Consider the following 13,136-nt stretch of genomic DNA (forward strand, 5'->3'; position numbering starts at 1 on the left):
CACTTTTTATGTCGGTACACCGATTCTGTTTACAGACAGCGACTTTTTAGGCGTGTCGTGAGACAAACGACTTTCCAGAAGAGAGTCGATGTGAGTTTGTACAGAACGCGATACATACGTGATTGTCACTTGTATGTAAGAAAAACCGAAAAGCATATGTTATTCTTGCGGCCACGACGGTGGGATTTTCAATGAAGCGAAAACAGACCCATGCGCTTAATTAGGTTTACGTTAATGAACCCAAAGAGGTCGACATTTTCGGAGCACTTCACCGTACGTTGTTCCTAACAATCATGTTATAATTTGGCACGTGAAACCCTAAATACTATAGCCACCTTATGTTCACATAGATTACATACATAACTGTCTACCAGGGTCACTGCCCTATTGATTTCAGACTGCGGTAAGGCTGACGTCCTTAGCTATATTGTGAATGGGAAACCAGCCAACGAATACCAGTTTCCGTGGATGGTAAGAAAAACAACTGCCTTTTCTTTCCTCCAGTCTCTATACATTTAAGCCTGATGATTTTATACGTACATTCACGTTTGTTCAGGTTCAGCTGCAAATGCGTATTGCTGGCGATCCAGATTACTACGTATGTGGCGGAACCATCATAACGAAGCTTCACGTGCTTACAGCAGCCCACTGTTTCGACGTGTGAGTCAATGCAGTAGTCCTTGTAATATAAACATCACGGTGACTATTTATTTCATGCGTTACATGGTGCATCGCTAACCATGACGAATTTCTCAACAATGCATTCCTAAAACTTCTGCAGCTCGCGTAAAAATGTCAATCGCGAATTATATAGTCGATTCGGATCAGGCCAAACTGCAATAAAAAGCGGCTGCGTGACAACGGTGTTAGTTACTTGTCTCAGACTATTTCGTGCTCGTTTTTTTTTTCTTCGTGTTATGTGCGAATGTGACTTCTCTTCTCGTTTTTGCTAATTGTGCCAACTGGAAAGCCATTTCGACCAACAGTAAATATGTAGTTAGCATAACGTCAACTGAAACTAAGTGTTTTTTTTATTTTATGCGGTAAATATTACATTACGCTCTAACTTTTTTATCTCTATGTAGTTAGCACAATGCCTAACGAAAAAAAAAGTGACATTTTATTTTATATGTGGAAAATCACCCTATGCTATAACCTTCATATCTCTTTCTGAGGGACGCTGCAGTGGAAAACTTCATTTTAATTTTTACTGCATCAGCTTTATATTTCTGCAACTAAATCTAATGGCACAAGTGTTCTCGCATTTATGGCCGCTTCATTCCAAAGTCGAAGCTGCATCTGAAAGCTCGTCAGTAAATGTATGTATGTATGTATGTATGTATGTATGTATGTATGTATGTATGTATGTATGTATGTATGTATGTATGTATGTATGTATGTATGTAAGGATGTATGTATGTATGTATGTATGTATGTATGTATGTATGTATGTATGTATGTATGTATGTATGTATGTATGTATGTATGTATGTATGTATGTATGTATGTATGTATGCTTGTATGTATGTAGATATCTGTGTGTGTATGTAGAAAAACTTTCAACCCATGTTTCGTGCTTTCACTTGAAAACAGTTCGCATTAAGGTAAACACCTTAACAATTATCTGTTACATACACCCGCACTCATGCTTGATTGATAGTTTAACCTACCAAAGCGAAAGCCTTTATTGACTCATACTCACGGCGACCATTCGTTCATCCAGAGCCCGGGACAGTGCAAATTGTGGTCTCACCTCCTCATTCCTCCTCTTCACTTATGTGACTGTCGAGAGCTTAAAAAAACAATACAAAGACATTGCAAACTAAGTTGACTGGCCACACGCTTTCTCCAAACACAATTGGGAACTTCCGAAGTGTCCAATATTTGCATGGACGTCCGCAGATAGGTTTACATGTCTTTTTTATATCCACTGTTGTGTGATTCGGGGGTTGTTTTACAGCGTCTAGGGTGTATTGACTACTTTCTTGTGTCCCTGTCCGCCTGCCCTCTGCTTTAGGCCGTATTCTTACTAACTAGCTCTGCTCTGTCTTATTCTAACAATACCAGTAGATAGTAACAAAAACGTACTCATTTCGGCAATCAACTCGATCTACCACCAAGTCCAATACAAGGGAAAAAAGTTATGCAGCCGCATTGGAAGTGAAAGCTGTCGGAAGTCCTGAGCAGGAATTCACCTGTCCCTCACCAACGCTCGCTTTCAAGGGCATGCAAGCGCTGGAATTTCAAACTTAAAGCCTGTTTGGCGCCCAAAGCAGGAAATCAAGGTTTTGTTTGTGGTGCAGTGATGCCTTTTCCTCACCCTCTTTCTTTCCTTCTCAATCAAACATCTTTCTCTCTCACACTCGCTTCTTTTTACCGCTCCCCTTGTTATACTAAAGCCTACAAAGTTACACGATGCTATACCGTTCTCCTCATTATTTTCATTTCCCTCACTCCCACTTTCGTTTAACACTCTCTTGTTATACTGTAATACACACTGTGGTGTTTTTCTGTACCATCCCATTTCTTTTTTTAGTTCTGTCACCTTCACTTCCTGTTCCCTCCTACTATACTCTGGTAGCATGCAGCCTCCCTCTATTTTGTCCTTCTCACCTTTAATCCACTCCTCACTCTCACTTTCTTGGTGTAAATGCCTATACTATAGATGGTTACGCCTTAGATGGTTTAGTCCGCGAGATGCCAAGCGGCATGGGACGACAACAGCGTACGAACCCAAACTCCAGAACAATCTTGCACTTATTAAGCAATGCAATTGCTTTCTCTCGCACTTGAGATTTCGAAAATAGATCCCACGTGCCTAAGGCTAATACAAAACAGTATGTGTTTTCCGTTCTATTGATAGTGGTTAAGTGTTTCACGCTAAAAGCTGTCAGGCCTGCGAGTAATGCGTAGCACTATCACAGCGAAAGCTGGAAGAGCAGCCTTTCAGAGCCTTTTTTATTAATCTTCGGGCAGCTGCTGCAGGTAAATTTGCAGGGTACCCACTATGTCATAAATATTTCTGTAGTAATATGGCATTCACTATTCCATTCCTCATCATTGTTCGGAGAAGGGTGGTACCCACCGCGTAATTTCAAGGGATGTTTTGCAATTTCTTTGTGCTGTGGCTGAAGATGATAAAGAATTATTCCAGAAGCTTTTGTAATAACAATGCCTCACGGTGGCTATACGCCACAGTTATTAAATAAACAAGATCAAGCTTTTGCAAAGGGTTGTAGCATTTGATTACACTTTCGTTGCGCAAATGCATCATGCGACACCTGGTTATTCCTTTGCTGTTTTAAAATGATTTTTCACCCATAATAATGCACCTCGCCGTGGGGGTCTAGCTGCTAAGGTGCTCGGCTGCTGGACCACAGGTCGCCGGGTTGAGTCCCAGCCATAGCGCCTGCATTTACGATGGAGGTGAAAATGCAGTAGGATCATGCGCTCAACCTTTGGTGCTCGTTAAAAACCGCCAGGTGGTCAAAATTTGTGGAACCCTCTATCATGACGTCTCTCATAATAATATTGTGGTTTTTGGACGTTGAACCGCATACATCAATGAATCACCGATATTATTTTGATTATTTCCCTGACATCATGCCTATCTGAAGCCAGATATAAAAGAAGTTTCAAGCTTGGCATGGCTCATTGATTGAATTCTGGGCTTTTAATTACTGAGCTCTTTTTCCTATTTCGGACGATAGTGGTTGCGTACAAAAGTGGCAAAAGCAGCAACGGGGGTGGCGTTGGTGGACACCCACAGTGCGCAAGCGACCCATGTTGTGATCTCTTAACTGATTTCGCTGTAAACAAAAGGCAGTATGATTGTTCTATTAAGTGGATGTGCTATTTTTGTTTCATTTTTTACTGCAGGGAGGGTCAGGAAATAATCAGCATAGATGTGCTCTACGGACATGTTGACTGGCGTAGGGCCAAAAAGGTAAAAGGCGTCAAGAAGCTGGGCCATGCAGAATACAGCTCCTGGACAAACCGTAACGATATTGGGATCGTAAAGGTACGCATCATCATTATCAGCCCGACAACGCCCACTGCAGGGCAAAGGCCTCTCCCATGATTCGCCAATCAACCTGGTATTGTGCTTCCTGCTTCCACGTTATACCAGCCAACTTTTTATTCTCTTCGGCCCACCTAACTTTCTGTCTCATGCTCGTGCGTTTGCCTACTCTGGGAACCATCAGTTACCGTTAGCTATCAGCGGTTATCCTGCCAAGGCACTGCGGGCCCAGCCCCTGTCCATTTGTTCTAGATTTCCACTGTGATATCCTTAACGCCGATTTCTTCACTGACCAGGCTCTCCTCCTTCCTCTCAAGGTTACCCGACAATTTTCCTTTCCATGGCTCGCTGTGTCGCTCATCCTAAGTTCAAGCTGACCCCTCTTTGTAAGCCTCCAGTTTTCTGCTCTGTGATAAGAACCGGTGCAAAATGCAGCTGCAATATGCTTTCGTTTCAAGAATTCGTGGCAGATTACCATTCGTGATTTGAGAATGCTGGCTGAATGTTATCTACCTTATCCTGATTTATTTAGCTATTTCAGTCTCGTGGTGGCCGGCTCCACAGTTACTACTTGTCCTGAGTAGACATATTCCTTCACAATTTCCAGCCTCTCCACCTATCGCAAAGCACCGTTTTCTACCGAGACTTGCCATTACTTCAGCTTTATGCCAAATAATTTTCAGACCTACTCTTCTGCTTCCTGTGCCCAACTAAAGTAATCATGAGCTGTAATTAATCCCCTGCGATACTCATCAAAACGATGTCCTCAGTGAATCGCAGATTATTAGAATAGTTTCCATTACCTATTACCTTCAACTCTTGTCAATCTAAGGCCCTGAAGACCTCCTGTAATTACGCGGTGAATGGCATTAGAGAGACTGTGTCTCTCTGCTTTGTGCCCTTCTTTATTGAGATTCTCTCGTTTTCTTGAAGGGGACTTGTGGTGGTTGTGCATTCACTGTAGATTTCTTCCAGTGTCTCTATGTATGGTTCGTCTATGCCCTGATTCTGTAGTCTCTGCATTACTGATGATGTCTTGACTGAGCCTACTGACTTCTCGTAATCAATGGAGGCTATCTACTGAGATTGGTTATATTCTGCGTATTTCACTATCACCTGATTGATACCATGAATATCATCTGCAGTAGAGTAGTCTGTACGAAATTTTGCTCGGTCCTCTGGTTAATTATCTCTAATATCGCCCTACGTCTATTAGTAGTCATCATTTTTGTAAATAGTTTGTAGAGAACACACAGTAAGCTGATCAACCCGTACTTTTTCAAGTCGTTGGCATATTCTTTCTAAGAGATTAGGATGATATCGGCATACTCCAAAGATTCTGGTATCCTTTTTGCATGAGACCATTCGTCTATAAGGTGGCCCGTTTTTCTAACACAAAGGTACGCATGGCTACCTAAATATTTTTGACGCTAACCATGCTTCTTTCTACTAATCTGCGGGACGATTTGGCCTGTACAGTTTAATGTACGAAAGCCATTCAAGCTGTGACTCGTCTTAATGAAGGCTCCGGATGATTTCCATCATCAGTGTTTCTTTCACCTGCACTGACATCGCACATCCGCGGCTAATTAGCCTTCTGCCTCCATCAAAACTCGACTGCCGAGGAAGGGATCGGACTCACGTCTTTATAGTCGGGATGTGCATATAGTAATAAAAATATAACTTTCTTTGTTTCTATGTGGTATTGTTCTTCTCACCAAATATATAATATATAATAATTAGTTAATAATTTTTATTATTATTATAATTTATTACATACTGCAGACCTTTAGGTCCAAGCAGGTGGGCAGTTACAAGAGGACATAGTCGAAACAATGAGTGGCATAAAGATTGTGGGGGGGTGAGTGTTTCATACACTCATAGTGAACACAAGGAGCGAGATAGCAAATTATTTCATAATAATGTATCCAAATGTCTATAAATTGTTTTCGTATTCGACTTATTACTTTGCTTCGCAATACGATTTTATAAATATTATTTATAACTATAGCAATAATAAAATTGTAATGATTTAATAATAATAATACTTTGTTCTGGCATGAGCACAAACATGCCATAGAGATGAGCCAAAAGTAAACAGATGTGAGCGGTTCCTGCTAAGTATCACGTCCAGGCTCCCGAACAAAAACAACTAGTGAGGTAAGCGAAAAGCACTAGGAAGGACACACTTCAATAGCATCGTGGCTGAGAAGTCATAGAAGACTCGTTTCGAATTTCAAGCACAACCTTTAATGAAGGTGCAAAACTCATGAGCCTTTTCATTTTGATTGTGTAATACAGTAAAGTTATGACTACATTTAGTTATGCCACTGTAGAGTCACTTTTCTCATAGGCTATGTTGCATATCTATGTTATTTTTCTTATTTTTACTGCTCAAACTAATGAACATTCAGAAAGCTCTGTAAATACGTTATAATCAGTTTGCCGGGTGTCTTTACTTTATTAAAATGTTTTTGTTTTTATACTTTTATATAAGTTACATGCCAGTTTTTACTAATGCTTTTGAATGAATCCCAGCTAGCCTTACAAAGGTAATTCATGTGCATTTCTTAGAATATTTAATTTTTGCAGGTATGCAAATAAATTCAGTAAAATAAATTCAGTATATCTGATTTGCGGAATAAATGGGCAATTGTCACGGCCTAAAGAAGTCTTTGAAAGTGTGGTAACTTCTTCCACTTACTTGAGTACTTTTCGTGATGCCATAGAAAAAGCACAACTTAAACGTTGCGCTCAGTCTATGGTACAAGTTGGAAAGAGCATAAGCAGTCCTGCTTATATAATGAAACAAGCATAACACCTAGTTTATTTGTTGTCCTCATCACCTGTGAATTTTATTGGCCGGGAAGGCTTCTGCGTGCATTTTCCTAATAACATGGCTTGAGGTATACGAAACAGGCTGATTCATGCATGGTTGATTGTTCAAAACAGGAATGCTAAGGAAGTAACCTCAATCTTAGTTTTATATCAGCGTTTCCTAGACTACCGCATCTATCCAAAGTGTAAACAAAAGGCAGGTGCACTGTGCTTATATCTCTCCTTTCAAGGGACTAGTGAGTCAACCGACACATTCAGCTTTCATGAAAGCACAAAGCTTTACAAGCAAGGCTCGTCTGATCTTGCGGCATAAGAAGATGGGTATTGGTAACCACACCACAAATCTCAAGAATTGTATTTAGCAGATAAAGTTTTCACTCGCCTATTCTTAGTTTAGCTAATGTTATCAGCGCCATCGATGCAGAAGGACAAATACGTTGGCTTTACGTACCTATTTTTGAACGCTGACATAACATCATCTAGCACTTCTAGCTCTATGCCCCACCGCGGTGGTCTAGTGGCTGAGGTACTCGGCTGCTGATCCGCAGGTCGCGGAATCGAATCCCGGCTGCGGCGGCTGCATTTCCGATGGAGGCGGGAATGTTGTAGGCCCGTGTGCTCAGATTTGGGAGCACGTTAAAGAACCCCTGATGTTCGAAATTTCCGGAGCCCTCCACTACGGCGTCTCTCATAATCATACGGTGTTTTCGAGACGTTAAGCCCCACTTATCAATAAATTACTTCTAGCTCCATGGCGAATTGGGTAGCTTGAAGAAACCTCAACTAGAATGGCCTCCATTAACGACAGCCTACTGTTTTGATTGTTACACCCCACAGCCTCAACAAAACTTTGTTCCTTACCGATTGCTAGGACCACTTTGATGGTTAATCGCTTTGCGTGTTAGCGTCTATTTTTTTAACGATAATTTTTTCAGTCACTTGTTATGCAATTACGCAATGTATCAGTCTTATCACCCCTTATCAGATGTTCTCAGAACTTATAAGTTCTATTTACCTACGTTTCTTCGTATTTATGTCTTTATCCACGTAACCACACTGTAATGTTACCAGCCATGATTGTCTGGTAGTGTTTTCTGCTGACCCGAAGGTCCCGGAATCGAATCCGTGCCACGGTGGCCGTATTTCTAGAAGCGCACGGCTGAATGCCTGCGTATACAGTGATCTAAAACCACGTTATTGAACACCACATGGTCAAAATTACCAAAATCTCTCACTCTGGCGTCCCACATACTCGTAAGATATTTTTTATACGAAGTGCCCCCGTGCCCCTGCAATCATGTTGATCAGAAGTTTTGCATATTTATATAGACAGTGCGTTTCGACCATTCACCGCACATGTTTTACCGCTTCTCATGAGGCATTTAAAGATGCCATGACACGATCACGCCATATTTCGTGATTTTCTGAAACAATTGCAAAAAGAGGTCCGCTATGCCTAAGAGAGAAACAGCTTTATTTGAAATGGCAAGCTTCAGAGGAGTTATATATTCTCTTCTATATGGCAGCTAAGAGTCCTTGACACCTAACGGCAACTTCGGCTTGCTTGATTACTTGTAGGCGGCTGTAGGTGTTTGAGCTAAACAGCGCTGTCTTCCACTGCTTTGCGTTGAAAAACTTTGTGTTTTGCCTCTTCCCAAGGTTAGGACAAGCCTAGATAATGTGTTTGAGGCTCGCCCTATTACTGCAGACTTTACATTTGTCGGAGTAGCGATCTGGATAGCAATGACGCTAAGCAATTTGGTTTGCGAACGTGTTTGTTTGCAATAGGCGCAATGCTGTCGCCTGCTGTTCATTTATTGATGAATGGGGTGGAGGGTATAAGCACCTTCCTAATCTACAGTGGTGATTTAATTGTGTGACACCATGCACTCTCTCTCTACACGCGGGCTCCCTGTCATTACAGCACCAGCTCGCCTCAATAACTCTCGAGCTAGGGGTTGCACGTTTTCATAGCCCGGGAGGGAAAAGTGAGCGGGCTTCCATAAGAAATACACGTCGCGCTCTCCGTGAAAGTTGATCATAACTCTTTTCGCCTCTTTCGAGACCATACCATGCGCAAACATATGAAATGTGATTTTAGAGCAGCTGATTATAATGTTGCCTTTTATAGATGCAAGCGCCAATGCTATGGCCCCTTCTTTCGCGCTCTCAATTTTTTTTTATTGAAACTGTTGGGAAGCAGGTGTCCCGCTTGATTTGAAGTGACCATTGCCATGTGTTTACCGTCCGGCTCTTCCGCAGCATTTACATAGACCTCATCTATATCGTTTTGAAACCTTTTGCGCAGTACTTTCGCCCTAATATTCTTCCGCTACCGGTGATACTATGTCTAAATATATATAAAAGGTAGGCTATAAGAGACCATTTCAGTCCAAACAAGCCCCAGAAGTCCCCAGTTACATACTCCTCACACCGCCGACTGCCTCCATTTTGCCATTGTGTTTGTTCAGTCGTGGGCCTAACGAAGCAGATCCTTCGCTTTCTATCAATATTTCACCAGCGGAAAAACCATAAAATTCAGCACCAAGCATACAAATTCTGAAATATGTCGACTTCACGTGCAGCTGACCCCGAAACAATATCGTTCACTGGATGAAACACGCTTGAGGAGCAAGCTGCTTGTTATGTTACGCCCCGCGAGTGCACCAGTGTTTTGTGAGATTAAAACCGCTTGCGTCTTTGTAAATATATTCAAACTATAAATTTGGCTGAGTGCGAAACCAAAATAATGCAAATTTTGACAGCTAATTTGTTAACGCTGAAGTATCAAGCCACGAAACACAGATTATGATAAAAAGGTTTTATTGCCCATTTGATGCGAATGCCTCAATAAGGTATTTCTAGAAGTGTTTGAAACATTTCTCATGTTCATTTGTACAGGTGGAGCAACCGTTCACAATGGATAAGAGTGTAAGGCCGGTATGTGTTCTCTTGGATCACGTTAACATCATCAACATCGAGGCCTTAGTCGCAGGATGGGGACGCCACACCGAAGGTACTTAACAAAAAGGTCACAGTTTTTTTTTCGCAAGAGCAAGCAATGAATGTGATAGCACGAAGTTCGTATGTCACACGGAGTACGATAAGCAGCTTGATACTTGCAGCGTGTTGCCGAAGCACGAAGAAGAATGGTCGAAAAGAATGTGCAGATACACACAGAGCAAGTGCCAACAACAACTGTCACAGTTGTTGCACCTTTGTGCTTGAGCGACGCGCGGCAAGCGTCGACAATGCGGAGTCCGTCGCGCATAGATAGATATTTTTTTTTTCACCTGTGGTACATAAAGTTACCTCTCTCTACTTGCCGCCATCTGGTGGCGTCTGATGCAAGGTATGCCCCATTGTTTCTCTTTTTTTTTTTACCTTTCGTGTGGATACAGGTAGGCACCACTTCATCACTCGCGTCTCAAGGGCAGTTTGCAGATTCGACAAAAATTTCGGAGCGTTGTGTAATACAAAACACGCTGCAGCTCCTCCGAGTTCTGCGTAGTGCTAGGAATGAAACGTGTATGTTAGTAGCTTGCTCTTTATACTGTCACCGCTTTTATGGCACGTGGTGGAGTTTTATAACACAGCGCTATAATTGCCAAAAACAATTCTTTCCGCTTCGCAGACGACAAAACGACAAAGTACTACCTCCACTATACAACACTAAGGATCCTGCCACACGAATACTGTGAAAGGCTGTACCCTATCGAGTACGACGAAAACGTGAACTACTGTGCGTATCAAAAGGACACGGACACGTGTAAGGTATGCTATCTATCTATCTATATATCTATAAATCTATCTATCTATCTATCTATCTATCTATCTATCTATCTATCTATCTATCTATCTATCTAACCATCTATCTATATGTACATGCATAGATACCGCAGCTTCACAGGGCCATTTAATTAAATGGAATTATCGTGCATCAACAAACGACTAAAGAAATTGCATTATGGCCATTCCCGAAAGTCTCCATGTGATAAGTTAATATATTTGGTGGCCGAGGGAGAATCTACTTATTCACGACAGTGAACGGTTGAACAGTCAAAATGATTAGTCCCGGAAAGCTTCAAATACAGGAAAGAATGGGTGAGGTTAGTTTGTGAGAACACGTATGGTGTAACAAGTAAAAAAAGAGACAAGAAGAGTGGACGAAATTGTACGAGTACGACAAAAATTACATTTACCATAACGTGGGAGTTGTGCATCACCCGTTGAGTGGCAACCAATTTGATGTCACCTATTAGCCACTAAGTTGGAAGTGTAATAAATAACCCTGGTGCTTTGTGAAACCCTGGGCTGTGTGCAAGACTTGGTGGCCCGAATAAATTGATATTGCGTCCCGTTGCTAATGCCTTTTGTGTTCTAAAAAAAACTCTGGCATGGTTCTGTCTATTGACCAACAGCATTACCATAGGCTGCTCATGCATAAGTCGCGCTATAAGTACATTCCTGTTTACACTCATTTCAGTGCACGCATATTTCTACCGACTAGCCTTCATATGCGTGTTGAATATGTGTTAGAGGCATTAGTTATGAAGATAGAGCTAAGAAGGAGCCTTTTCCTTCGCACGCAACTTCCTTAACGAATATTTTATTCGTAAAACATCTCGTGTAAGTCAATCCTTTCAATAAAAGTGTCCTTACGGTATTTCACGAAGTAATGCTGGTGCATTTCAACCATTCATATTAAAAAAGACGAGATGAAAGAGTGCCAACAACAGCGCCGATTTTAAAGCACACTTGGGTTAAAGTTCATTGACAATAAGGTCAAAAAGGCCATTTATACGCCATTGCACGCAACAATTCACTCACTTTGACTCATTTTCAGCCATGAGTGTCCGAATGAGTCCAGCTGAGTAATATGTTAATGAGTTCTTCAGAGTGAATCCACTTGAGGAAATTTTTTCGTCTGTGTGTGTGAGTCCTAAGAGCAAAATATATTTCTTGAGTTAGTAAATTTCCACATTTTTTGCTGACCTATCAACTCTAGTGATCTACAAGTTCACTGTAAGTGAGGTTAACGTGATCAGTATTGACTTCTTCAAAACACGCGCAGGGCGATTCCGGAGGACCACTATTCGCCAAGAGTAAGAATGGTACGTACGTACAAGTTGGGGTAATCTCTCACGGAATTGGTTGTGCCCGAGAAGGCAATCCTGGAGTCTACGCACGAGTGGATGCATACGCTTCGTGGCTCACCAAAGCAGTGGCCTCTGACGAAGGCTACAGGAACCTTACCGTAGACACTATGCAGGAAAGCACGCCAACGGAAGAAGACAACTTGTTATTTTCGTTTTTTCCTTTTCTTCGGACGTAACGTCTGGAATAAAGTTCGTTCACAAAGCGGGCTGTTCGATGGTTTTGATGCATTCAAGGGGTAACTTGAATAGCTCAAGGCGAAAGCCTCTGATTCATTATCAAATGCAAAAACCTAATGTCATTGATGTCAACGTCCCGCTGCGTGAACTTCATATGCGATTTGATGACATCACATGTCGCCATGTGATATCGTGATGAGATGGCACATCGTCACATCGTAGATGGCTAACAGTTCTGTACTTGTTGAGATGTTATCATCATACAACTGTGATAAACACTTTCTGAGGTGAAGTCAATAAGACGTCAACGTAATACAAGGGCATTACCTGACGTGTTGCCATTTGACAAAGACATCATATGGCATCGCCACGCACTCTCAAGTGGGCCAATGATGGAGCATACGCGAAAGCTTGGAGGGTGCAAAAAGTCTGAAATGCCTCCTGGCACAGCGAAATGGCGTCAGACACCTTTCATGTGGACTAAATATGGATCAGTATATCGCCTGAGATGAAAAAGAAGTAGAAAATCACCTTTCAATCCTCGTTGCCGATTTTATAAAGACCATATCACTTTTGCAGTTCAATGTCATCTGAGCGACGCCTTATTTATTCGTGTTTTCCGTTCTTATAAGGCACTGCTTTCAAGGCATTACATGTTTAAACAAATGCGGCGAATGACCGTCGGAAGCATTTGCGTCAGCTCAAGTGGCGCAAAAAAAAACTCACAGTTCCTGCACGAGACCGATACAATGAATGCGATAGCAACACATAGGACTGTTATACGAAGTAAGGCTTGGATATTTAGGAACCATATGAAATGTAGTGAACAGGGTCGAATGTGCGCTTAGCTGCAGCGATTCTCGCCGGCGCAGCAGCATGTTATTCCTGCTTTTTCGCACAAATGCAAGCCCGCTTTGCTTCAACGTCACCAGCATTCTGTT

The 13,136-nt window shown here is 41.8% G+C and overlaps 1 protein-coding gene across 1 annotated transcript; it reads left to right on the forward strand.

Annotated features, from left to right (window-relative positions):
- The first annotated feature begins 380 nt into the window (after nt 1-380).
- On the forward strand, nt 381-12,218 carry LOC119165729 (anionic trypsin). Its single transcript, XM_037417812.2, has 6 exons — nt 381-471; nt 557-660; nt 3,880-4,021; nt 9,761-9,875; nt 10,494-10,633; nt 11,934-12,218. Exons 1-6 carry the CDS (start codon nt 469-471, stop codon nt 12,192-12,194), a joined length of 765 nt encoding a protein of 254 aa, XP_037273709.2. The 5' UTR covers nt 381-468; the 3' UTR covers nt 12,195-12,218.
- Nucleotides 12,219-13,136: the final 918 nt, after the last annotated feature.

Source organism: Rhipicephalus microplus, chromosome 8 (genome assembly GCF_043290135.1).
Source record: "Rhipicephalus microplus isolate Deutch F79 chromosome 8, USDA_Rmic, whole genome shotgun sequence".
Classification (NCBI taxonomy): Eukaryota; Metazoa; Arthropoda; class Arachnida; order Ixodida; family Ixodidae; genus Rhipicephalus; species Rhipicephalus microplus.

Coding starts and splice junctions, on each gene's coding strand:
- LOC119165729 (XM_037417812.2), top strand. Junction 661..3,879: donor GCAGCCCACTGTTTCGACGT/GTGAGTCAATGC, acceptor TTTTTACTGCAG/GGAGGGTCAGGAAATAATCA. Junction 4,022..9,760: donor ACGATATTGGGATCGTAAAG/GTACGCATCATC, acceptor TCATTTGTACAG/GTGGAGCAACCGTTCACAAT.